General features: G+C 35.9%; 1 protein-coding gene across 1 annotated transcript in view; it reads left to right on the top strand.

The window, feature by feature from the left end:
• Positions 1-27,894, top strand: part of Lhfpl1 (LHFPL tetraspan subfamily member 1) — a 79,461-nt gene that overhangs the window by 34,762 nt on the left and 16,805 nt on the right. Inside the window, exon 3 of the mRNA XM_003467628.4 lies at positions 637-735. Coding sequence (XP_003467676.1) covers positions 637-735 — 99 coding nt within the window. The remainder of the gene's footprint in view (positions 1-636; positions 736-27,894) is intronic.

Below are 27,894 nucleotides of genomic sequence, written 5' to 3'. Positions count from 1 at the left end.
AAGTCCACTTAGCATGTGTTTTATGTCTATCTCAGTGTGGCAACTAACCCCAAGTTACAAATACTCAAGCCTATTTTCAGCTTGTAGTGACCTATCTGCATGACACTTAGAAAAAGCTGGATTTTAGGAAAGTGTATTGGTCCTTACTTTGGTAGTCTCCATAAACGAGACCAAGTTAAAAGGTGTTGGAGAAAGAATTTAGTCTTATGAATTGTCAAAATATTTCGACTATAAGATATATATGGTTTTAAGGCCAGTGATATAACTCAATGACACAAGCAGCTGCCTGGCAAGCCCAAGGTTGTGAGTAAAATGAGAGAGAGAGAGAGAGAGAGAGAGAGAGAGAGAGAGAGCTATGAAGGTTCAGACATGGTAAAATGTATATGGTCTAATCTCAACTCCCAAAACTACTCTTGTTTTTAATGAATTGCCCTTTCCACTATCTACTATACTTTACTAACTGTGGCATAGCAAAAAGTGATTTTTGGCAATACTGTAGAAATTTAGAATAAAAGGGAAAGTGTAAGAGCTGAGTGGAGGAAGTAACATTTAAGCTGATGTAGTCCAGGTTGGATATTGGGGTGACAAAATATCTTATTATATGTTTTCTACCTGTTTCTGTGGTTTTCTTTGCAGGACTCCTGATAAGCTCAGGCTGTGCCTTATATCCCTTAGGATGGAATAGCCCGGAGATAATGCAAACATGTGGGAATGTCTCAAATCAATTTCAATTAGGTAAGGTGTCCTGAACAGGATAGAAGTAATGGCATATGGGTAATGTGTTTTTCAGTGCTCTACTTCTTGGAGTCTCTGTTTCTTAGTAGTATTTACCTGAATCTCTCATGCTGTTAGTTTACCATAGGTGGTGGCTTGGTCAGTTTACCCATCTTTCGTAATTCAAGGGGATTGGCTGTAAATTCTCCTTTAACTCTCTTTCCATGTGACTTATGCACTGTGGCCTAGAGTTCTTTGACTGGCTTGCAGCAACTTTGTATATTGAGGAATTTGAAATATTTGGAGACTAGTGAGTGGTATGCTGTCTTCTGAGTAAATCTGCCTTGATAACTTTTTTATCATTGCTGAAGTTGCTGAAATAGAATCCCCTACACCCAAAATTAAGGAAGGACATGTTATTTTGCTCAGTTTGTAAAGGTGGCTCCTTTACAGGTTGTAAAACTGGCTCCACAGCAGGGTGACATGGCACAGGGGCAACAATTCAAGGTAGCAGAAGACAGCAACGACAGCAAGAGCAAAATGAGAGGGGATAGCAAGCCTCTCTTCCTCTTATATTGTATGTAGACTGTCCACCTATACCATACCCATTCCCTCCTCTTTAACATGCTCAGGATGTTTCCGAAGTGAGGACCCTGGGCCCCTGCTGAGTCACTTCTAACTTTCTCAGTTCTCAAGCTGACACAACGTATCAACCAGTACAAAGTCTTAGCTACTATTAGTGTTTCAGCTAGGCACTATTTTCCAAATATAAGTCAACAATTTCCGTTTTCAATTTCCAATGAGGCTATAACTAGAAATTTAGTTTATTTGAAGCAAGGGACATTGGATTAAGTGTTAAAAATTGTTCCTACTGGTAAAAGTTATTATTATTAGAAGAGATGATAGGTATGAGTCTTGACTAGATCATTCTCTGCCAGCTCTCACTTAGTATAGTTTAGGATTATGATTATGAGTTGATAGTATAATAGACTATGATTGAAAAACTTCAAAATATTTCCCCAACCTATTATCCTATTATGGAAGATGGTAAGAGAGGAAATATCTAAGTTTCGTTGAGTATTCACAGTTGTAGGAAAAGATTTGGAAGCAGTGAGAACACCTATCCAGTTTTAGCTCCAATACTTCCCTCTCTTTCTGTGGCCATAGAGTTTCCTGAGTCTCAGTTGACCAATGTTTGAAGGAAGGAGTTTCTCTCTGTAAAAACACAATATGTGGGCATTGCAATATAGAAAATGTCACAAGTATGAACCGTGGAATTTCCAGTGTTCTGATTCAGGACACAGATAACTGGTAAATGTAACAATCCCGCCACAAGGGAAGGAATGAAGAAATACTTGGAGGAAGTGATGAGACAAAGAAAGCCATTGGTTTTGCTAGGTGGATCTGAGAAAGTTTAAAATATATGTTTCTACTTAGTTGTTATATTTATAACTCTACATTTAAAAATAATACTTTTATTAATTAGAGTTCATATACCATAAAATTCATTCACCCTCTGTAAGTGTTTGAGCAGTGCTTTTTGGTATATTCACAAGGTTGTGTAGTCATCTCCACTCTACAATTCCAAAAACATTTTCATCAGCACAAAAAGAAACTCCTTATTCATTCATAGTCAACATTCCTTCTGCTTTTAGTCCTCGGCAACTACCATTCTGAATGTTTCATATTCTAAATCATATAGCAAATCTTTTGAAAATCCTTTTTCAATTACTACAATGTTTTTAAGATTATCCACGCTGTACTATGTGTCTGTATTTTATTAATTTTCATAGCTGAATAAGATTCTATGGCATTAGATATATTGCAGTCATACATTTATCAGTTGACGAATACAGGTTTTCCTCTCACATTTTGATTATTATGAATATGCTGTTATGAATATTTTTGTTCATATTTTTCTGTCAGCGTACATTTTCATTTTGGAGTTTATTTTTAGGGGTGAAATTGTGGGTCAAATGATGGCTTCATCATGAAGCCTTTTGAGAAACTGCAGGCTTTTTTGCAAAGTGACTATGCCACTTTAAATTCCTATTAGCTATGCATATGTGTTATAATGTCCTAACATCTTCAGCAAAATGTATTTTCCATTTTTTATTATAGCCGTTCTCATGAGTGTGAAGTCATATCTCATTGTGATTTTTCATTTTCAGTTTCCTAGTGACTGATAATGTTGAATATCTTTTCATGAATTTATTGGCTATTTATATTTCTTCTTTTGAGAAATGTGTATTCAAATTCTATATCCCCTTTTAATTGTTATTTGTCTTTTTGTTGAGTTGTTAAAGGTTTTAATATACTCTAGACACTAGACCCTTTTCAAAATATATGATTTGCAATGTTTTTTCATCAATCTGTGGGTTATCATTTCACTTTCTTGATGACACTCTCTGAAGTATGAATCTGTTTAATTCTGATGGTATATTAACAAGGTTCCAATTACTTGTTTTTGTTTATTGCTTTTGATGTCACAGCTCAGAATATATTGAAAAATCTAAAAATTAAGAGCTTTACCTATGCATTTTATTCAAAGAACTTTATAGATTTTAGTACGTATAATTTGAGTCTGTACCATTTTGAATTAGTTTTTATATGGTATATATAGAAGTTCAAATTCATTATTTTACATGTGAATATCCAGTTGTTATCATATCATTTATTGAAAAGCCTATTGCTTTCCCCTCATCCAGTGATCTTGGTACCCTTGTTGAAAATAAACTGCTCATAAAGTGTTGGTTTATGATGTGGACTATTCCCTTGATTTGTATGTTTATTCCTATGCCAATACCACACTGTTGACTAGTATAGTGAGTCCTTCTTCGCAAAACTATTGGGCTATTCCTGGTACTTTGCATTTTCATCTGAACTTTAGGGTTAGCTTGTCAATGCCTCTACAAAAGCCTTCTGATACGTTTTGAGTAGGGGTTGTGTTCAATCTATATATTAGTTTAGAAAACATTACTACTCTAGTATTGTTTTGTAATCTATGAACATGGGGTGATTTGCATTTTAGTTAGGTTATGTTTAAATCTCAGTGATATTTAGTAATTTTCAGGGTAGAAATTTCTTACTGTTCGGTTAAATTTGTTCCAAAGTCTTTTATTATAAAATTCATTTTAACTGAAAAATAATAACTATATGTATATTTCCCCACAAAATGTATGCATACTTCAGAAAAAGAAAAACTTGTATAAATATTTTAATATACACCAGATATTGATCCCCCAGTAAACTGACTATTTCGTCCAAATAAGATTTTCATGGTTTCAATACATTTAGTATTAAAATATTTATACAGTATTTCTTTTCCTGAAGTGTGCATATATTTTTTGGTATACTCTATACATTTATTTGTGGGATAAAATGTGATGTTGTAAACCATGTGTATATTGTAGAGTAATTAAATCAAGCTGATTGACAGAATTTTTTAAAATTTTAATTTTAGATTTCTAATTGTTAGTATATAGAAATACAAATGCTTTTTCTATACTGACCTGTTTTCCTGAAACATTAATTAATAATTTTAATAACTTTTAGTGGATTTCTGAAAATTTTCTGAGATACTACAAGAAAAGACATATTTTTTTTATTTTTCCTTTCCAATCTAGATAGATTTTTTTCTTTAACTAATTTCTCAGGCTAGAACTTGCAGGACAATATTGAATATAACTTGAGAGAGCATAAATTTTAGTCTTATTCCTGTTCTTTGGATAAAATATCCAGTTTTTACCATTAAGTATTGATGCCTTTAATCATATTTACCACAAAATTATTTTTCTTCTTTTAAAAAATTTTGTGATAATTTCTCTCTTCATTACATTCTCCTCCTTTAGTTATGATTCTGTCTTGTGTCATATGTCTTCCTGAGGGTCATAGTTCCCTTCTTTTTAATGCACTGGATTCTGTATTGTTCTGTGAATCACTAGAAATGAAAGGATTACTGAATCCTACTGAATCAAAGCCCACAGTTACCATTATTTGGCTACATTAAATTCTTCCATCTCCATTAGATGTCTTTCATTTTTTCCATGTCCACCTTTTATGCACACATAAGGACATTATGATAAATGCTGAAAGAAATACAAACCTGGGCCCTCTTTGATCTTTTTCTGACCAACCGCCCAAACATACTTCATAGTTCTAACTGTATTAACAATTTTCTGCTAAATGGAGATGCCAGAAGCAGGAGCATGTCATAGAATTTAAGATTCTTTTATGTTGTATAGGTAATGCTATACTTAAGAATGACATAAGTTAGGGACTCTGAGGTTACAAATATGACTTTTTTCTCAGACACTTGGCCAATGTTCTGTATTCTGTCAGTATGAACACATCCTTGGCACATGTTAGGTTTCGTATGGATGGGTGAATGATCTAGCAGAAAAGTATCATGGGTGTCCAGTATATGGGCTTTTGTTGCTTTTTCCTTAGGAGTTAGCATTGCACATTAAAAAATCATGGACTTTAAAGTCAAAGATCTCAGTTCCTAGCATGGGTTTTCCATGTAAATAATTCTATAGACAAAGTTCTTTTGTTGTATGTCATGCACCTTCTCAGTGAAATGTGGGTAGTAGTAATATCTGTTGGAGTGTCTTTGTTGGAATAGTATAAGAAAAGTTATATTAAGGTACCTGGCACAATATTTGACAGACAGTAAATGGTGGCCTTCTTTGAAACATATCAGAGTAATGTGCTTGGGGATAGGCTTTCCATAGATAGCATTTATTTGGACTCAGTTGTAGACTCCATAGTCTATGAGGTGCCCTTTAGTTTGGAAAGACAGATGCACAGAGCCAAAGAACACATAGTATCCACCACAGGAACAAAGATTTTTACCTAAGTTGCTTGAAACAGACGAAGTGTGTAGGCAGGAGAAGAGACACAGGCATTGTCGATCTGTTGGAGTAAAATTTGTTGCTTACTCTGATGATCTGACAGGCCTCTACAGTTTCCAGTACAAAAGGTGACACCTCACCTCTTTTCCTAGGTTTTCCATCCCACGTATCCTGAAAAACACATGCAGATTTCTAGTCCTGTTTTCTAGTTCTGATTTAAATGATTAAAGATATATCTTTCATTAATCCAATTGTCTTGGTGTTTTCCTTAGATTAAAGATAGCCACAATTTCATAGACTCTTTTCCCAAACAAAGACTAATTCTATCTCCAATCTCTGCATTCCAAATCTGAGCTGGCTTATAATGATTTTAATCTACATAAATAGATCTAACTAAGAGGTCAAAAAGAGATTTCTTTGTCCAAAATGCTTTAGCCAGAAGTATTTTGGAATAGATAGATAGATAGAAGACAGAATAGAGAGACAGACAGACAAAGAGACAGAGAGAGATAGTTTGGAACATTAGGGTTGTGACCCAAGCCTAAAAACAAACAAAAAAAATTATGCTTAGTATGCAACTTTTACATATAGCCTGAAAGTAATTTTATATAATATTTTTAGTTTGCTTGTGTTTTTTGACTGTAACTTGTCAGGTATGGAAATGTCATTTGTGGTGTTATAGGAGAGCTCTAAAAGTTTTGGATTTGGGGGCACTCAGTTGTTCAGATTTCAGGGATGCCCAAGCTATATTAGACAATACTATAATTCACTTCTTCATAAAAGTGAAATAATATATGGCAGAAGTGACATCAAGCTTGTTCTAGGCCTACTCACTGTGGGACTTGCAGCTTCTATCTTTGTTTCTTGGAGCTTTGAGTCATTTTAGAAAATATCTGACTACTCTGATAGAGAGACAGACTATAGAAAAACTTTAGAGACACTTGGAGACAGGGAGAGCCTCAACTGAGTTTAGCCTTTCAGGCATTCTTCCCAAGGCACCAGACATGTGAGTAAAGCTGTTCTAGACCTTTAGAACTAGCCATTAAATGACTCTAGTTAGTGCAATGCCTTGTTGATTAGAAATATCTAGCTAAATGATGACACATGGAATAAGGAGATACAATAAAATGGTTGTTGTTTTAAGCTGCTCAAGGGGATTTTATTAGGTAGCACTGAGTAACAAAAAAAATCGTTAAGAACATATAACTATATATATATATATATATATATCCGTTATTTTTCATCAAACGCAATTCATATATATTATAAAAATAATACATACATTAAGGATTAAAATACAAAATAAGTCTTCTTCCTAACCTGAATCCTAATGCTCCAAAGTGATCATTGCTTCTTTTATATTCTCCAGAATTTTTAATAGCTATAAAAGTATATGTTTCTGGGCCAAGGATTTAGTTCAGCATCATCAGCACCTGCTTGACAAGTATGAGGTCGGTCCCTGGTCTCAAAAAAAAATGTGTTTTCAACTGGAATCTAGCTAGCTAGCTCTCTACCTCGCTAGACTGTTCTTCTCTTTGCGATTTTTACTTACCTACATCTCTTGGATATATATATATATATATATATATATATATATATATATATATTCTTCCTCCAATTTAGGTACGGTGTATTTTTCCTTTTGAGGGATAGTATTCACTCCACTGGGGCAAGGATTTTTATCTGTTTACTACTACCTTCCTAGTGACTGCTTAAATGTTACCAAGTAGTAGGTACAGAATAGTTGCCAAATGACTGCATTGTATATTTTAATCGATATTCTATTATTTATGCATATTTAGGTTGCTTATATTGTTTGTGTTTTCCAAAACCTATTTCAGTGATCAACATTATAAATGTGCTATAAGGTGCAAAGTATGTATGGACACATCCCTATGAGTAGGAATTATTAACATATCTAGCATATTTTTTAATTCTTTCAAAAGTTACTAATGAATTAAATGCCTTCCAAAGAATCTCTTCTAAGTTATTCTATAACTAACAGTGTGTGTTTTTCTGTTACTTTATCATTATTTCAGTTTGAGGGATCATCATTATTTTCTTTCACAGTGATATCTTGGTTTAATCTATAGTTCAAAGTTATGAGGAGGATTAAGCATCACTTGATTTTCATTTTGTATTTAAAAAAATATATTTAACTGAAGCAACTTCCTTTTTTTGATGCTGGGCATAAATTCCAAGGTCTCAAACATGCCAGGAAAGTACTCAGCCACTGAGCTGCATCCTTCTCTTAAAACAACTTTAAGAGTAATAGTGTCCAGTTTACATATAGTCCTTCAACATATTTAATCTGTCAACCATTTCTTTTACATCTGCTTTAATTTTGAAGCCTGGGAACCCTGAATATAGTGTATTGGAAATTTATTTTTTAATTTTTTTTTTAAGATAGGGTCTCACTATGCAGTTCAGACTGCCCTTTAACTCACTCTGTAGCCGAGACTGGTTTCAAAATTGCAATGATCCTCTTGCCTTAGCCTCCTGGGTGCTGGGATTATAGGCATGCACCACCATGCTCAGTTCATGTCTTGGAAATCTAAATCGTCATGCCTTAGCTTGTAGTCAGAGTGCTTCCTAGAACCTCATCCCACACTTGGAGACGGATTTGATATCAAAGAACCCTTTGCTGCTTGTCTTTGAGGGCCTAGTTTTGAGTATATGCACTCTTTCTTCATTTTCCCAAGGAGAAACACTAAGACTGGTTGTTAATTTAGTTTTTTTTTTTTTTCTGAACATGGCTGGAGGAGAATAAAACAATGTTAACAGTAATGAAGATGATTTGAACATTTTCTATAGTCTATATATTATGTCACTTAACCATTGAAAACAGGCAGAGAGAAAATAACTGAATAAAAAGGTTTTGAGAAGGTGGTTATGAGTCCCTTGCTCATGAACACAGGTACTGGCATTGGTAAAATCAGGATTCAAATCCAGGTCCAGATGACTCTGTGGTTTAGTTCCTAACCACTATGTAGGTGCCATGATTATTATGCAATAATAAGTGGTTCCATCCATTAGCACGTACAGGCATGTTATCATGTACATCATGTGATTGCAGGCAGGATGGTCAGACGATTATATTATGGGGGCATTATAGTTGACATGTTATAGGGTAAGATCTGATAAAAAGAGACAGGTTGCTAGGGGTATGATCCTTCCTGGCTCAACCTTTCTTTTTCTGTTTCTTTGACACTAGGAGATAAGTAGTTATTCATCTGCCATGCCTCATGCGCCATGCTGTGTTATCTTGGAGCCAGTCAACTACAGATTAAAGTGTGAGTCAAAACAAACCTCACATTCTTTAATTTGTAGGATTTGGTTTTTTAAAATTTTATTTAAAGCAAGACAAAACAAAACAGAAAACAGGTTGAAACAGTACATATTTTCAGAGGAAAAATGAACAGTAATAAATCACTAGTTGATGTTTACATATTGTCCTCTTACAAATAATAGTTCAAGATACAAAAGTGGAACATACATATGGGAATTCAAGCAGGGAGACTGCAAATAGTTCTGTTCAACTATCTAATAAAAACTTAGTAATATGGTTATCATTCCTATACACTTAAACATACACACATTTATCCACATCTGCATTTATGTTGAGATTAAACAAACCAAAGCAGACTAAAATAACTCTGAACAAAGAATAATAATATTGCTGGATTTCACATCATGACACTCCGGAATCAGCACTGGGTACTGTAGTGCCTTTTTTTCCTTCAAAATATTTGTTCATTTCATCATGTGTCATAAGATCAGTTCTCACAAACAGTTTATAGGTTTTACGCAATCATGAGTATTAACATGTCTTTTATCCTTTCTTTATTAGAGGGAGAAACAGAACAAAGCAGGACAGAACAAAACATATTCCTATAGACACCTAAAACTAAAAAGACATAAAACTACTGTACAAGGAGTTCTACCATGGTTACTGTGTTTTCTCTTATTATCAATAGAATTGGCTATATCATCAGATAAAGTATAATTGAATATATCAGTACATAACAGTATTAATAGAAATACAACTTTGTAGATAGTTTAGAACTACAAAAACAGGTAGTAATCAAACTAGAATGGGTATCATAGTGAATCATTGTCATTTTCAGTATAGTTGTCTATACTATCAACCTTAAAAGTTTTGAATAAAATCTGTTAATAACAAACAGCAATCAAACAAATCATATTTAACTAAGATCAGTCATGATATAACAGTATAAGTTATACAGGGATCCAGATTAAGTTAACAGGAAATTAAAGATGATTACTGTGCTATATCCTGATATTTTTGGGATAGCTGTGCCCTCAGATCTAGTGCTTGTAGTCAAACTGGGACAGAATAACTTCTATCTAAGCAGGGTTGTGTGAGTAATAAGGGTTTTAATTCCTGATACACTATTAGCAATATCTTCTGTTTTCTTTTTAAAGACTATTCTTCCCCTTTTGCTCCCCCAGGGTGTACTATGCATTTTGGGGTCTCCCCAACACCCTCCGTTTTATATTGGGTGGAGCAACCTGCTATTTACCTAAGTGTCTCTGAACTTTTCCACTCTTGGGCTTGATTTCTAGTTGTATTCCTTTACCTATTAAAGCCTGTCATTCAAACCAATACATAAATACTGGTCCAGTAGCCCCTATTACTCTCTGGTTCGCTATCACATTGAGTTCTGTTTTCTCATATTTGATTTTCTTTCTTCAGGTTAATTATATTTCCTATAAAGAGCATCTCAGTGGACCCTGTCTCTTGATCCACTCTGCCTGCGATTCTCTCTTTTTTCCCTTAATTTAGTGTATCTGGCCATCTATATTAGAAATTATATCCAACCTTCTCTGCCTCATTTCTGTTGTGCCCTTTTTCTGTCAGTAGTTGTCTGTCTTCTTTATTTCACATTTTGCTCCATTGATTGGGGCCTCTCTTTCACTGTTCCTGAAATCCTGGTGCTTTTCTCTCTCTTTAGAATGTCCTGTAGTATCCTCTGTAGAGTTGGATTGGTGGTTGGGAATTCTCCCAGTTCTTCTTTATCTTAGAAGCATCTTGTTTCTCCATTACTTTCTAGGGACAATTTTTCAGGGTACATCAATCTGGGCTGGAGGTTGTTTTCTTTCAGGGCTTGGAATACTTCGCTCCATGCTATTCTCAATTTGATGGTTTGTGCTGAGAAGTATGACATAATCCTGATGAGCTTTCCCTTGTAAATAATCTGTTTCTTGACTCTGACAGCTTTTAATATTCTGTTCTTATATTGGATTTCTGGGATCTTTATTATTATATTATTGTTGTAGGTGGCTGGAGATCTGTATGCCTCATACATCTGAAAATCATTTCCTTTTTCTATGTTTGGGAAGTTTTCCTTAATTATTTCTGTGAATAGCCTCTGTATTTCCTTTGTTTGTACTCCTGCTTCTTCATTCACATGTTTTATTCTTAAGTTATAGATCCTCTTGTCATCTTATAGCCTTTGTATTTTTACTGCTTGTTTTCTTGTTTTTTTTTGTTTTTGTTTTTTTTTTTTTTTGTTTGTTTGTTTGTTTTTTCGGTACTGGGAATCGAAGTCACGACCACATGCCTCCATGACTGGCGCTTATGCCGCTAAGCTAAATCCCCATCCCTTCTTGTTATTTTTAAGAAATTTTTCCTTTCATGATCCCACATTGCAAACCTCTCCTCCAGTTTGGATAATCTATCCTTAATTTCTTTCAAGCAGTTTTGCCAACTTTCAATGGAGTTTTTAATTTTCTGGTAATCTCTTTGAACCTGCTTCATGTATTCTATGTTTTATCTATTTTCTTCATCAAATAATTCTCCCCCCCTTTTTTTTATGTTTCTCTATTCTTTCATTTGATTTTTCTTGAGAGATGCTTAGCATTTCTTTTATTATTCTATTTATATCTTGCTTTACTTGGTTAAGTATTTCCCTTTTTACCTCATCTATGAGGTCCTAAAGATATTGCTTTATGTCCACTGGTGCCATGTCTGATATTGCCAGTTTGCCATCCTCAATCTCCTTTGCATTTACCGTTCCTGGATCAGTGTTCTCAGGGTTGGGGGCTAGGGACCCTTTCTTGTTGCTTTCTCTTCTCATAGTTTTTGCTCCTTCCATACAGGTGTACATAGGAGACCCCAGATTCTTTCTTTGTTGGTTACAGTTCGTCTGAAGCACGCTGACTAGGTGATCCCACACACTGCAGTGTACTACAGAGGTACAGACCTGGGCAGCCTATGCTGGGCCCTCCCCTCCAGGTCAGTCAACCTTCTGAGGGCTTCATTTCATTAGAGTAGCAGCCAGGCATAGGAACTTGGTTTGGGCTAGCCTATTGGGTCTCAGTCTGGGGTGTGACCCAGGTCAAGCACTCCCCACCAATCCTGCTTGAGAAGAAAGCAGCTGACTGAAGTCACTGCAGCTCCTTGTTCTCCCGTCTGCCCGGTCCCAGAATGTCATTTGTTGGAGCTCCTTTTTCTATGGAAGGGTTTTATTCCCGTCACTCACCACAGGTGCATGCAGGCTCCCTGCCAGCTCAACTCTCCTCAGTGTGAATGTGTCTCCTATGAGTTGAAGTGGCAGCGGGCTTTCGGGTCACTTGGTAAGTCTCAGCTGTGTGATTTCAAGTGCTTCAGTGGAAGCACCGAGACTTTAGCTGTTCCAATAGTAGCACCAGGACTGTATATTTAATTGGTTTCTCTCAGCTTAGTTTGTTCTTCGGTCAGGAAGATCTATCTCCTTCTGTTTGGGACTCCCTACACTATATTATTTTTGGAATCTAAGTTGACTATCTCATGGGAGCCTCTGTAGCCTGCTGTTATCTATCTGCCATCTTTTTTTTTTTCCAGGAGCCAATTTGTAGGATTTGGACATTGTGTCTCAGCAACAAGAAAAGTAACAAGGACAGGTATCATGTTAATTACTTTAAAAATTATTGCTTAATAAACTTAATATTTTTAAAAAGATGAGGAATAATGCAATGAACACCCATTCCTGTCATTTATTGAGTTAAAGTCACTCTGCTGATAGAGTGACTGAGCTAGGATTTTAACCACAGACTAAGAAATAAAACCTTACCAATATGACTGAATCTCTTCGCACACTCTGCCCCAATTATACCTCCTTGTCTCTCCAACACAGATAACTTACTTTGAATTTATAGGCTACAAGTGTTGTATACATTTAATATGGTGATTGTGCTTTGTACTTTATATAATCATCATATTCAACTCTTAAAATGATTCTATGAGGTTGGTTTTCTTTGCTGTAAGTATCCTAAGATAAGAATAAGACCCTTATGATCCTTATACTGAAACCACAAATCCTTTGGTATAAGTTTTCATGAGGCTATATCTTTCTTTATACCACTTGTCATAGTTGGCTTCATGTAGATTTTTATACAGATAAGAATATCTGAACAAAATGCTTCTTGGGTGTTATTAGGTTTTGGCTAGCCCCCTATTGTCCTCTACTTTAAATATCACAACCTCAAATATCTCCAATCACCATATCTTGTGTCACAGCATCTATTTGATTACCTTTGAAGTACTAATTTGGTTTGTTTATTTAATTGAGCATCAAGAGGCCAGCGTTGTTCATTTATAACAAACCGCTCTCTTGAAAACTAATCCACTCTTGAAAGAACTGACCCAGTCTGGTGAGACAGCATTAAAGCATTCATTGAGACAGATAGAGACTTCATGAACTGATTACCTGTTACAAGGTATCACTTCTTGAAGGGTCTACCACCTCAACACTGCCAAACTAGGGATCACACTTCTAGCACATGAACATTTTTGTAAAGCAAACTATATCCAAATTATGGTAGCTTTCTTTCTTTTTTTATTTTGAAAAGAATAAAATCAAATTAAATAAAACAGAATAGAGTCAATCAAAACAAAACAATGAACATGATACAGGACTTCAAAACAGATAAAAGGAAATCAACAATGGTTAACATAATGCCTCTTGGTGTTTTCAAAGTAACTGCCCAGACCATCAGACATAATAAAATCGAACAAACAGAACAGAATAAAGCCAATAAAAACAATGAAAACAATACGGGACTTCAAAACAAGATAATAGAAAATCAACCATGGCTGCCATAATGACTCTTGTTATCTTCAAAGTACCTGCCTATACTATCAGACATAATAAAGTTAAGCAAAACAAAATAGAATAAAATCAATCAAAACAAATCAATGAAAGTAATACAGATCTTCAAAGCAAGATAATAATGGCTACCATAATATATTTTGTTATTTTTGAAATAGCTGTCCATGCCATCAAATATAATAAAATCAAGCAAAACCAAACAAAACAGCACAATGAAAACAATGTGGAGATTCAAAACAAGATAATAAATTAACAATAACCACTGCTTTCTAGACATTTCCTCCACTTTCACTTTCACAATATCTATTGTGCATTTTGGATCTCTCTAACTCCTTAAATTTTTATACTAGGGAGACAACATGATATTCACCCATGTGACTCTGAATCATTTCATCCATGAGCATGATCTAAACTTGCATCCATTTATTTACAAGAATCTCAAAGTTATCTTTCTTTATAGCTAAGTAGCTTTCCACTGTATTAAAATGCCATATCCATTCTGCAGTTGATGGGCAAGCTACACCTATGTTTTTCTTGTTCCCTGTCACATAAGCATTATTTTCTCTTCTTTGACTTTCAATCTATGAATTTCTTTTTGAGTTAAATGTGTTTGTTGTATAAAGGATATTGATGAATCCCGTCTCGTGATCTATTTTGCTTTTTACTTTTTATTGGTGATTCGATGCCATCTACATTAATGGTTATGACCAACATGCACTAGTTCATCTCTGTATTGCTGTTTTTCTGATGTTGACTGACTACCTTTCTCTTCCATTGAATTGCTTGCCTCACCTGACAGTCCCTTTCTGCTGTTGTTCCTGGAACTGTGGTCATTTTTATTTCTCTCTAGAATGTCCTTCAGTATTCTTTGTAGCATTGGGTTGGTGGTCATGAATCCCCTCAGTTGTTCTTTGTCATGGAAGTATGGTAGTGTCACTACCTGTCTTCAAGGTCTGAAAGTTTATGTTCAGTTTTTTTCAAGCATTTTGGCCAGCTTTCAATGGAGATTTTAATTTCCTGGATATATCTTTGAATCTGTTTCATGCATTCTAAATCTTTCTTGTATTGTTCATTCAAGATTTCCTTCATTTTCCCATGCTCCTCTAGTTTTTAATCTGTGTCTTCTTTAGAGATGCTCAGCAGTTCTTTTCTTATGCTTTTCATTTCTTCATTTACTTGAGATAGTATTTCTGTTCTAATTTCTTTTGTAGACTTAAAGCTGTTTGTTTACTTCAGTTTTCATCACCTAAGAAATTTCAAGTGTGTGACTCCCAATGGTTTCTGTGTTTATATCTCCTGGACTTACTCTTCGTGGATTGGAGGCCAGAGATTGTCTTTTGCATCTTTATCGTGACCTTTTCCTGGGTTCTTCCAGGTAGTGGGGTCCTAGGCACTTCCCATATTGGCTACAGTTTCTTCAAAGCATGACTGTTGGTTCTCCTGGCCAATGCTGGTTATGAGTGTCTGATTGTGGCCACTGGATTTGCTTAGGAGAAGCCTGCTGCTGCTCTTCCCAGCCCACAGTGGCTACTGGTGAGAAGCATTCCAGATGGTGGCTGGTGTGTATGTGGGGACATGACTGAGTGCTGCCTCCCAGATTGAGCTGGCTATGGGTCCAGTAGCTTCATTTCAAAGATAGGAAAATCAAGGTCAAGAAAACTTAAGTAACTTGCCTATGACCAATCAACTGATGGAGTGGCAGAGCTGTGACTCTAATACTAGAAGACTAATGTTAAACAGCACTATCAACAGAAGATATTGCAAGGATGCAATTGTTTTGTGTCTTGTTCTCCAATGTGTTGCAGGTCACACATTATTATGCAGTAGTAATGTGGTTGGTGGGGCTGAGAAATTAAATTATTAATTATTAATTTTATTAAATAAATATCCATTTTTCTTAATCCAATTTAGTTTTATTAATTTATAGTAATAGTCCCAGTGCAACCAGTGACTATCATATTGGGTGGGAAAACTGAAGGTTTTATGCTTGCATTTTATTTTATTTTTACTTTGTAATGTTTTGAGACAAGTTCTGATTATGTTGTTCAGAGCTTCTTTGAACTTACTATGAAGTCCAGATGAGCCTTGAACTCACAGCAATTCTCCTGTCTCAGTCTTCTAAATCCTGAAATTGCCAGTGTGCCTCACTACATACAGCTGAGGTTCTACACTCTCAAATGTTGTGATCCTTTGTAGGGGCAAACACCAAACGGATTCAGAAAAAATTTGCTGAAAAACATAAAAAAACCAAGAGTGTGAGATCATTGGAACTAACAGAAAAGAGTATGTCAAAGAGGGTATAGTCAATTGTGTTTACTGCCATTGTGAATTACTAAATAACAGACAAGTGACCACTGGAGTTGGCCAAAGGTGAACCTTTTTGAGAGACTAGGTATTAGAGACTAGGTATAGAGATATTATGAAATAAGCAAAATGAACATAGTGTGTATATACAATTCTTTCAAAATGTCTGGTGGTCAAGCCAAGAATGTACCTCAGTGCTAGAACATTTGCCTAACATGCACAAAGGCCTGGGTTTGATTGTTAGCACTACAAAGAAAATGTCTTACTGTGAAAGAGGGCAGAGAAATTAAGCAGAACTTTGAGGAACAGGCAGGCTGAAGAGAGACTTCTTAGATGGTCAAATGCTTGGATTCAAATGGGAATACTCCTGTAGTACAGAAAAAGTAATACAAAAAACTTTTGAGCAAATGAAAGTGCAATGAAGTTTTATTTCATTATATTATAAAGAAATCCAAGTAATAGTCATCAGCAAAAACTCAACTGATTTTGTAATGCTCATATTTTAAATTTGGTAAGGCTTTGAAATCCTCTTAAATCTACAGAATCCTAGGGAATTCCCTCATATGAAATGGTTGATAGACAGGGGGGTCCCATTGAGAATTTAATGGGATTAAATACTTCTAATGGGACATAGTTGTTTCTACACAAGCTCATGAAACCATGGTATTATCAACAGTGCTTAAGTTTTGGCTAAGACCCTGTCATGGTTTATGTTTGTGTCCCCCAGGCCTCATGAGTTTGCATTGTTCACATGTGATGGTTCATTGTATAGTGCTTGGATTGATGATGTCAGTGCTCCACCCACATAGGGGTGGAGCCAGGATGTGATGTGATGGCAGGAAGAAGGTGTATCTTTCTCTTTGCTGGTTTGAGCTTGCCGTTTGCAGCTGCCATGAACAGCGGTCCAGCCGCCTGTCTTGGAGCCAACTGAGTGTAGACTGAAACCTCCAAAAACTGTAAGAAATAAACCTTTCCTTTCCCAACTTGGGCTTCAGGTATTTTGTCTCAGCAATGAGTAAGAAGTAACTAAGACAGACCCATACCATCTATCAATGAGCCATATTTAAAACATGTTCTCATGAGTATAATTTAATCTGTTCTTCAAAAATTCATGTATAGCTAATGGTAATATGCTATCATTATAGTAAGGAACTCATGAGTCATGGAGACGTAAGATGACTTATATAATGCCAGACAGCAAATTAAAGGTAGAAGAGTAACTGGATCCCATCTCCTAGTTTATCACCTGCATGTGCTACATTGACTGTTGTTTTCCCACTGTTGAAGGAATGTCTTGAGCAACCAGAGCATTTTTTTTTCTTATGGTGCAGTTTTACTATTTCCACAAATGAATGTCTGAAACATCATAGAAGTACTCAATTTTGTATTCTGTTTCTCATTCTCACCTTCAACATTTTATTATAATGAGAGTTAAAAATAAATAAGATTAGTTGGTAGGCTGATAGCATTGTGGAAGAAGTTTCCAGGGGAGTGGATATATATGGGGAATTTAAAATTGTTTCTAGACTAAACTTACACAAATAAAGGTAATTTATTACCTGAATTACATGAATAAAGGAAATTTTAATTTTCCTGCTTTACTTGATCACATCGTAAAGATAAACAGGTATTTTTCTTCGTTATATATGTTCTAAGATCATGTATAATCTATCTGAGACCGTACTCTGATATTGTGGAGTGCTTAGTTCTTACACACCTCTTATTTCCTTCATCTTTCTTAATAGAAGGAGACTGTGTGTGTTTCAGGGGTATGGAGGGAGGTTGAGGAAGACACAGTCCTGAAAACAAAAACATAATTGCAAAAGAAATTCTAAATCTGTTGCCTCCCAAAAGTCTGGTTTCTTTCCACTGCCTGTCTTATTGCTTAGATTTCTTGTTCTGTATCCCTGTCTCTCTTCTATCTCCCCTGTTGTCTCTAGTACAGCCCTGATGCCTGCTCTCAAATCACTCAACTGAGTCTCATTCACTAGAATCTTCAAATAAACAGTTTAAGAAATTGACTCTGACTCTGTTCACCTACAGGAGAAACTAATCAAATGTTTTAAACAGAAAGTCATAAAAAATAACCATAGACTTCCAATGAAATTTATAGTGGGAGGAACCTTACAGATTAATCAGTGGATTTAGTTATAGCTACTGATCCCAGTTAGGACAAATGATTTTCTCAGTTCCCCACAACTAATGATCTAAAACTATCTTCCTAATTCTTACATACACTGTAGATGCTGATCAATAATGCTCATGTCATAGCTATTTGTTAAGCAAACTGCCTATTTACCAAAAAAAGGAAAAGTCAAGTACAATGTTTTTCTTACATTTTAATTTTATGATGTAAAGGGATTACTTAACTGAGAAAGTAGCTTTGTTGGTTGTTAAATGGCCTGTAGTTCTCAAATGAAGATTTCATGGTTTTGAGCCCAGTCGTAGTCACTTTTCCATCATTGAGGTGCAATAACTGACACCCAAAGTTTAAGGAAGACTTATTTTGGCTCTCAATTCAGTCCATAGTTAGGTGGCTTTATGGCAGGAAGGCATAGAAGATGCCAGATCCTGCCTCCCTACTACAATGCAGCTATATTGTGCCCATAATCAAATCACCTTCCAAACCCATGAGGTTTTGGAGCCCATTTTAGATCTACCATAACACTCCCACACAACTGAATTCCTGAGACATCCAATGCTAAATTTCTGTGTTTAACTGCATCTTCCAGCCATCCTTCACCAAGCCTCTAATTGGCATCAAAAGTAGTGGGAGCTAGGGAAAACAGAAGAACCTTAGAAGTGCTCCTCCCAGGAAGAGCTGGAGGTATAGATGGTCTTGTGGTAATAATGGACTTTAGTATAACTATATCCTTAGGGCTATGGCCTGAGGCAAATTATTTAGCATTTGTGAGCTCAAAGCCACTTCCTACCGGTTATTGTAAAGATGCAAATGATTATGCATGAAATACACTTAGGATAGTGTTTGGCGTATAGTAACTAGTCAGTAGTTGAAATTTGGTGTTTCCTTATCATCACACTGATTCACTTTTTCTAAATTAAAATGTTCCTAGTACTTTAGTTTTCAGGGGAAAAAAGGACCTATTACAGCAAGGAGCCCATCTATATGAAAGACAAAGAAAAAATAAAATAAAATATAATAAAATAACAAATTAAAAAAAGAAAGACAAAGGACAGATTCATGGTTCAAATTTGATCCCTGCCACCTACTAGGTTCACAAATGTGGGCACACCACATAGCCTCTCTGTGTCTCCCTTAATGGACATGGCTAATAATATTTTCTCCCATAGGATAATTGAGATACAAAGCACAATAGATTGTGTTAACATAACTTGTTTTTGGAATATGGTCAGTTCGGTTCCTCAGAGCTTCTTTAGAGGGATGTCTGTGGTGTGATTTCTTAGTGAAGGACTACAATCAAGAATTCACAAAAGCCATAAATATGGTCCCTGTGTTTCCTCTTTGTGAGGCTCATTTCCTTTGTTTCTCATCATTTCCTCTCATTCTTGCCAGTTCAAAGCATTTTATGGTGACTTGTGGCCTGACCTTTAAGGATGCAGTTTCTAGGCATTTCCTGTTACCTTTTTTGTTAGTTTAGTTCTTTATGAATAGACTCTTCTTGTGTTCAGCAGAACACAATGGGGAGACTTAACCCATTCTTATGTCCACAGACAGCAAAATGTAGCAGTAACAGATCTGCCTGGGATATGAAGACATCTGTGTTTTAATTTTCTTAGTTTGCTTGGGCACATCACTTTCCCACTCTGAATCTTGGTTCCCATATTTTTACATAGAAAGCATTTAAGTAGATGTACGAGTAACAAGAAGTGCCAAGTATCTGCTAGCTCTTAGTTGTGACCTACTTACTCTTTATGGTGAGTGCTTCAATCTGCTTTCATATTTATCCATTTTGCTCTTAAAAATCAGAAAAGTAGATTTCAAGTACACATACACACAGAAGGAGAGCTGTTTGTAGAAGAATGATCTGTTAAATTGTTTGACTGTAGTAATCATTTCACTTTACATATACCAAAATGTCATGTTGATATAGGGGAATGAAACTCCCCTATATATAGGGGAATGAAACTACCACATGTCTGGTAAGAATTTGTGTTCTCTAAAGTTAAAGAATGAATTTTAGGAACAGTGGAGTTTAGGAGCAGAATATATTTATTGAGAGAAAGAAAGCTTTTGTCTAAGAGAGACACAGAAAGGGTCCCAATTGAAAAGACTTTGTCTTTTTTAGATCAAAACCACAAGGTGAGATGGGTCCAAAATGGAGAAAAATGGCAACTCGCAAAGCAGGTGAGCATGAGGTGGGACAGAACTAGGGTCAAACAATAAGATTACAAGTGTAATTGCTCAGAAAAGATTGATTAAATTGAGATCCAATAGGAAAGTATATCATGTAAGCAAGCAGACATAGGGCCTTTGCCTGTAGAGGGTTGAATTAGTGGCTTCTGGCTTCCTCAAAGTGATAGGGATACCTATTTAGAATATCAATTGCTAATGTTTATACTTAGGGTGTGGTTGCATTTGTTTTGCCTTTTGTTTTGATATCTGGCCATCAGCAGAGGTGTCTGTCGCCTCCAAGGTTGAAAGGTATCTGTTCTTCTGTACTGGCTCCTTCAAGGGCCTAGCCCTGTCTGACTGCCTATAATGTTTGTAACTAACCCAGTTGCCTATAACAAAATGTTAGACTCATCAAATATGTCAAAAATAAAAATCAGTTTACTTAAGGCATCTTTATTCACGAAAGAGGACTCACCCGGTGGAGCATCAGGAGTTGGCCAGAGGGATTGTCCAAAGTCACTCACCTTTAACAGCAGCATCAGCCAGAACATTCTGTTAGCAGTCCTAGAAAATTACTGGCTCAGATTTTGCTTAAATTTATTTCTTTTATAAAAGGGAAAGGGCCCAAGAGATGGAGAGAAAGAAGAGTGAGGGAAAGGGAAGAATATGTAAAAAGAATCAAGATGTGTTACATACATGTACCAACTCACCATAATGAATATACTCATTAATTGTGAGCATATACTAATAAAAATTTGTAAAATAGATAAAAATTTAAAATTTAGTTCTTTGCTTAGACCCTCACAGAGAGGAGTCTCCATCTGTTAGGAGAAGCTGGGATAAGCTGGAGGAGACAGGAAGCGATCAGTGAGTCACGGAGCAACTTAATTTAACAGGATATGCTTAGTGCCTCATGTACTCTTGACACTGTATAAATGCTTTATTGAATGGAGTGAACAAATTTTAGGATGGCTCTGTGACCACAGAAAATTTATTTCACCGCTTTAACCTTATTTCTCCATAACCTTCAGAAATTGTTTTGGCTATAAAATGAAAATGCACCTTAAAAGTGTTTATGAAAGCAATGCTTTACACATGAAAGGCGTAAAGGATTAGAAAGGCAATCTGGCAGCTTTTTGCACTACTCAACATAATGAGTAGTGTGCACCCCATGGGACATGAAACTATTTTAATTTTGAATAGACATAAATGTTTGCAAGCATTTCTCTGTTTCCTGAAACAGTCCACAGGGAACAAGGTGTTCACGCCTGAAATAGCTGATCCCTGTGATAGGTGATAACTTCCAACTTGGTGACTCTGGAGAAAGGGAAAGTTATTGCAAATGCTTCAAGGGCAGGTGCTCTGCTTTCCTTTTTTTCCAGTGCCCTGCTCAAAGTCTAGTAGGCTTGATAACGTTAGCCAATTGTCTACATAGCAGATGACCACACGATGGCAGTAAAGTCAGGTAATTTTTTTCTGTTTACCACTGCTGTTTTCTCAGTTTTGTTTCTGACCCTCCTACTAAAAAAATCTGAATCATAATTTCCTTGCAGTTTCTTCAGTAAACCCCATTACTGGGTTCCTTTTCCTCCTTCATCTTCATTGTGTATTAATCTTCCGCTATCTATTATAGAGTGATACTGTATGTTAAGCCTTTGATTAATAATGATTTATTGTAAATAAGGAAGGTAATACTGTAGTACCCATGGATGAAGCAAAGTGATATACTTAACACATTTCATGCATGGCCTGCCTCCAATAAACAATAACAGTTACTGATATTATGATTGCTATTATTATTATTATTAGAGGTTAGACTTAACCAGAATTTTAATTAATAAAGTGAAATGAGTTTGAAAGGCAGCAACAAAGAGGAAAATTAGGGAAAGTTTCAAATTTACAGGAAATTCCATGGCATGGTTAGAATTTGTCTGTTATGTGCCATATGATTTTTCTAAACCATTGTCACCAAGCCTCATCCAGGTGAACTGTGAGAAAGGATGAGAAAGATACATATTCGTCTCACAATTGAAAGCTCTGAATATCGCATCTATGTTGAATATATGCTTAATAAATGATAATTCCCTCCCATTTTTCAGTAAACAGTAGACCATTGTGAGCTAATGATATAGTCCAGTTCAAGAGGTTTACTGCCAGACTGTAAATAAAAATCATCTGGGCACTTTCCTCAGAAATATTAGTCTTGTAGATCTGGAGCAAAACCTTTGAATCAATATATTATAACTCTTCCAGACATTTCTGTGATTAGGGCAGAATATTTATCTGAGAAAAATAAGTAGAATTATTAATTATTCTAGGTTCTGTGCTAAGTGCTTTATATGTGTCATGTTGTTTGCCCCTTTCAGTCACTCCATGAAGTGAGTGGTATCATTTTCATTGTACCTAATTGAATGTTTTGCCTAGAGCTTCAGTTTGTGACAGAACATGGTTTTCAAACACAGTCACTGTAATTCTCATACCAGAATTCTCCCAGTACTACGCTGACTTCTCAGGCTAACACAAGGCCTGAGTCCAGTGTCCATAACCTCTAGGTAGGGATCTTGGTCATATATTTCAATTCCTTCTTGTAGAATAAATGAATCTGGATGGGAATTGATGAAGACATAAAACAGATGAAAGATGATTAAATGAGATGTTGGATAAAAAAGTATCATGTGAATTAAATATGAGCATACTTATACTGGATGGCATTATTTGTGGCATTTGTTATTATTCTGGGATGTCAGATCCAGGATATGACCTTACAGTGTATATCTGTTGGCTGATGGAGCATGGATGGAAATAGCTAATGGTCAAAACTGGCACTGATGTTATGGGGCTAAAACAATGGCTGTAATGAGGCATCTCTCACTCCTGAATCCTGAAATTAGGTCAGTTTGCTGGATCTGGCCTTCAAGCATTCTTAAGTATTTGAGGATTATGCAAAATACAGCTAATATCTGCTTAATTAGCACATTCTAGATATTTGCTATGTACAAAATACTGCATAAGACCCTATAAAAATGCAAAGACATCAAGGGATTGTGTTCAAGGAGCATATAGTTTACTGAGACATATCTATTTAACACAAAACCATAATGACATCAGTTCAAATTTATGCTATCATCAAAAGCACTAAATACTTTTGTAATATTAAAGCACACAAGGAGAATTTTCAAATTTATCCTTTTCCCCTTAATAAAAATTCTCATTTGGATTACTGAACACAGTTCCTGGTTGTCTCTCTCCCCTTATTTCTAAAGATACTACCCTCTACCCCCTTGGTTTACCTCCCTTTCTGTAGCCAAAGTGATATTTCTAGAATGAAATCTGATGGCATTTTTTTTCTAGCAGTAGTTCCCCAGTGCCTTCAGGATCAAGTCTAGACTCTATAGCAAGGCCTATAGGGACCATAGCCATCATTCTTAATCTATTTCTCTTGCCCAACCCTGAAAATACCATGTTCCTCAAAAACTTTGCAGATGTTACTCCCTTTTCCAAGACTATTCTTCTCCCTTTCCTTGCCTAACATCTAATTCTTCTTTAAAACCTTCTTTGCCTCCTTTACACTGGATTTGGCGCCCCTCATCTATATCCTAGTTGCACTCATTATCATAATACTTGTCACACTAATAGTCTGTTTACTTGTCCTACTTCTATCTCCGCCTCCCTTTCACTTATCTGGTTTGTTGAGAACAACTTGTTTAGAGCTCACTCCAGCACCTGGCATGTAGAGGCACTTGATTGATGTTAGCTATTACTATTTCAGTTATTGGCTTAATGCTGAGAAAGTTCAAGTGGATGTAAGCAGACGGCTATTAAGCAGATGTTAGAGGAGAGGGGCCAATTTCTTAGAAGCCAAGTGCTCTAGAGAACCTCTGCTGCATCAAAGAGATCCAGTATTTCATTAGCTGTGTTTTGCTCTATCTTTGAAAGATGGCTGCTGGTATAGTTAATGGACTGTATGAAGACCAACACAGGGTGACATGGAATTTTTGTTAGGAATACATAGGCTCAATGTGGAGAAAGACCGAGAAACATAATTTAAATTGGCCTGAGACACAATTTTCCCCTTGAAAGAAAAAGATAAGCAGAATGATTAAAGTAAGGTGATTAAACAAGAAATAAAGTGAAAAAGAAATACAAGGTGACAAACATGAGGTGATCTCAGAAGCACATATTTCAGTGGAAGGACTCAGTTTGCTTGACAAAGGGACTTTTGAGAAGTTTTGTATTTATTTATTTTTTTCCTATTTTCTATTTTCAACTCTTTTTATTTTTAGTCCTTTAATATTTACATTCACATGTCTTTCTTTGAACAGCTTTTGTCAAAGGGTATGTTTTTACAAGGTCTTTTTGGGAATCTCTTGGAAACTATTTAGGTTAATTGTGATGTTTCAACCAGAACACAAAAATACGCACATAACCTACCCATACAGTATCTCATAAAACAAAAATGTCATAATATAAGTTAGCAAAAGATATAGACTTGAAGATACAACTAGTTTATTTAATCTCAAAATATAATTTAGGAGTTTATATCAGTTCAGAGGAATTATTTATTTATTTATTTATTTATTTTTATTTTATTTGCTAATATTAAGGAGAAAAAGTAAAACAAATTTTCACAACAAAATAATAAAAAAGTAACAATTGTTGATAAATTACACATCATTATCTTTAATCACTCAAGTACAAAATATGGGCATAAAAATTTCTTCAATCAATATTAACACAACCTTTCCTATTCAGTGAACTAAGTGACACTAAAGGTATAACTAACTTGCATTTTTTTCTTTTCCCTTCTATCCTTTCTCTTTTCGCCTATCTTAGTTTTTTCTTTTTAATTTAACAGTTTCCTCCCATTTCACAATGACTATTGCATATTTTGGACCTTATGGTTGCACATATGTCACTGTGGTGTGATGTTTTTCAATCCTTCTGGGAAGATACACAGAAGGGGAATACCTGGGTTGAATGGGACTTCTAATCCTAATTTTTTGAGGAATCTCCACACTGATTTCCACAGTGTTTGTACTAGTCCACTCTGTAACCAACAGTTGAAAAGGGTTAGAAAAAAACGTGCTTTGCAGAGTGAGAAACATGCTCTTTAAAGCAAGACTGGGCCAAATAAAGTAGGAAAAAGTACCCTCTACAGCATGAGAGTAGACTACTGTGAAAGAGAGAACACAAAAACCAGCAAAGGTTCATATGAAAGAGAAAAAATAGATCAGGGCATCTTTGTCATCCTCAGTGCTTGACTGCATGAAACTCTGAATTTAAGTACCCTGGCCTTCTCTTACCCCTCAGAACATTGGGTTGGACCAAGATGAAGTTAGAAAACCAGAATGTTCTGCCTCCCTTGTAGATGAGACTAGGTCAAACAGTGATGACTATCTGTGATATGTTCGCCTGAATAACTGAAGCTTTCAGAGAGTTTTTCTCTCTCTTGTTTTTTCCCAAGAGAGTCTGGCAGGCATCTGGAATATTCACTATATTCTGGGCCTCCAATCTGGGCTGCTGGTGACACTTACACCCAGCCTTGTGTGTGTAGAGAGCTGTTCTTATAGTGTTGGCTGTCATTTTACTGGAGGTCAAGGTCGAGGTAGTAGGATTTTGGCAATTGTTCTTGAATTCATTGGCTTTGCTTTATCTTTGAAGATTATTCATCTGTATTTACTGGAATCTAGTAGAGAAATTTCTATGCTCATTTAGCTTGGCTGTGTTGAAATGTTTTTGTGTTGCTACCTAGGGAAGCCCTAATGACTAAAGTCTAAAATCATCTCTTAACAGATGGGACCGCCAGTTTTGCCCAAACTCCTACTGCTCCTGTGGACATAAAATTCAGATCCCCATGGCAAAAATATTCCATATCAGCAAATAGCAACACCCTCCACCAACCATATGCACCAAATAGCAGTCTGGGAGACGGTTTGTAACCTAATTTTATGAACTTCGATTGTACTTCTGTAATGGGAAGAACAGTTGACTTTCTTAAGCTGAATCTGCTTTGGAAAAAAATAAAATGCTCTTTAGGAGGATGTCTGGTAAAGAGTTCAATACTCCTCACTCCATAGTCCCAAGGTACCATGATCTTAGTGTTGTAATTTGCTTCTGTCACTCCATTTTCTATTTTGTAATCTCCTTCTGTTCTTTCCACTCTTTGTACTCCCTCCATTTAATTCTAAAGGATTTATGGGTGTCTCAGGACCACTATGGACATCCTTCCCTGGTATGTTGAAGGCTCTGAAGGCTACTCTGGGTTACTGTATATCTGTTATGTGCCCTTGCAATGGGGGCATGCTTGAGTTGGGAGGACAATGACCAGGTTCTCACTGTAGTTCCTCCTCCACTCTTAGGATCACCCCTTGCCTTATTTTGCCCAGAGCACTATCTCTCATACTTTCTAGTTATTTAAATATATTAGAAGAACAATAAATGTCAATATTGTTCTCTTTGCATTGTACCTGCAACATTTCTCCAATCTTCTGATTCCAAGAAGTCCTAGAACTTGCATCTCATCTTTTTAGAGAAATACTGTCTCTTATCTACACTTTGGAACTATTTACATTCTTCAAACAGCTTCTTGCCACACAAAATTCAGAGCTTCTTACCACAGAACTTAGGTCACAAGTATTTTTCTGAAAGTAATAGCACCCAGAACTTCACTATTGATAACACTTGTGTCAAATCAAACTCCTATGTGTGGGACAGTTTCATTATATTTCATCTCATCTCAATCAGTTTGGGAGGCATTAGTTATCATAGCTTGCTCACTATATCTCTGCTTTCCTATCTCTTCTTCCAACTTTTTAAGGGCTTGGGATACCATAAAATGATTCTAGACTTAGATCACTCTTAGTGTATGACTTCCCTTTGCAACATTGCTTCTCTCTTTCTCTAAGGAAGACTCCTTTGCCTTAGTTCTCTAGCAATTTTTGTTTATTTCCTTTCTTGTTCTTTCCTTCTTTCTTCTTTCTTTGAAACAGGGTCTCACTATGTAGTTCAGGCTGGTCTTTAACTCATTATGTAGCTTAGGATGCCATGAAACTCCTGACAATCCTACTGCCTCAGCCTCCCAATGCTGGGATTACAGGCATGTGCCACAAGGCCCAGTGACCACATTTGGTTTCTATACTGAGATTCTGAACATGCCCCTCAAAACCTTTCTGCCATACTCTGACTCTTATCTCTAATGCAGGCACTAATGCTAGCCTTCCCCATCCTATTTACAACTGATTAGACACTGTACAACTAAAGGGCATAAGATCAGAGTTCTAAGGATGGTGGTAAGTGTAAGTGGCAGGCAGTAGCAATTTTTCTTGAAACAATAAAGCTGTAATAACCTAACTTAATGCTGAATGAAAGGAAACAGAGTCAAACTACAAACCAGTTTGATTTGCAACTTGGAATAAAAGCAACACGTCTTGAATTAAATGTCAGACCAACTGCTGAGTGATGATTTAATAACTTTTATGAGGGATCTTGTCACAGCAAATTCATGGCTGAAATAGAGTGACTCACAGATAGGGTGTTAGAAATGATATAGAAGCACACAAAAAGAAACAGGCTTATCTTAAGGCTCATCCAGAAA

This window comes from Cavia porcellus, unplaced genomic scaffold (genome assembly GCF_034190915.1).
Source record: "Cavia porcellus strain 051 isolate PalLab524CR breed Dunkin Hartley unplaced genomic scaffold, mCavPor4.1 scaffold_3, whole genome shotgun sequence".
NCBI classification, from domain to species: Eukaryota; Metazoa; Chordata; class Mammalia; order Rodentia; family Caviidae; genus Cavia; species Cavia porcellus.
The sequence above is the reverse complement of the archived record's forward strand: the minus strand, read 5'-3'. Positions and strand labels throughout refer to the sequence as shown.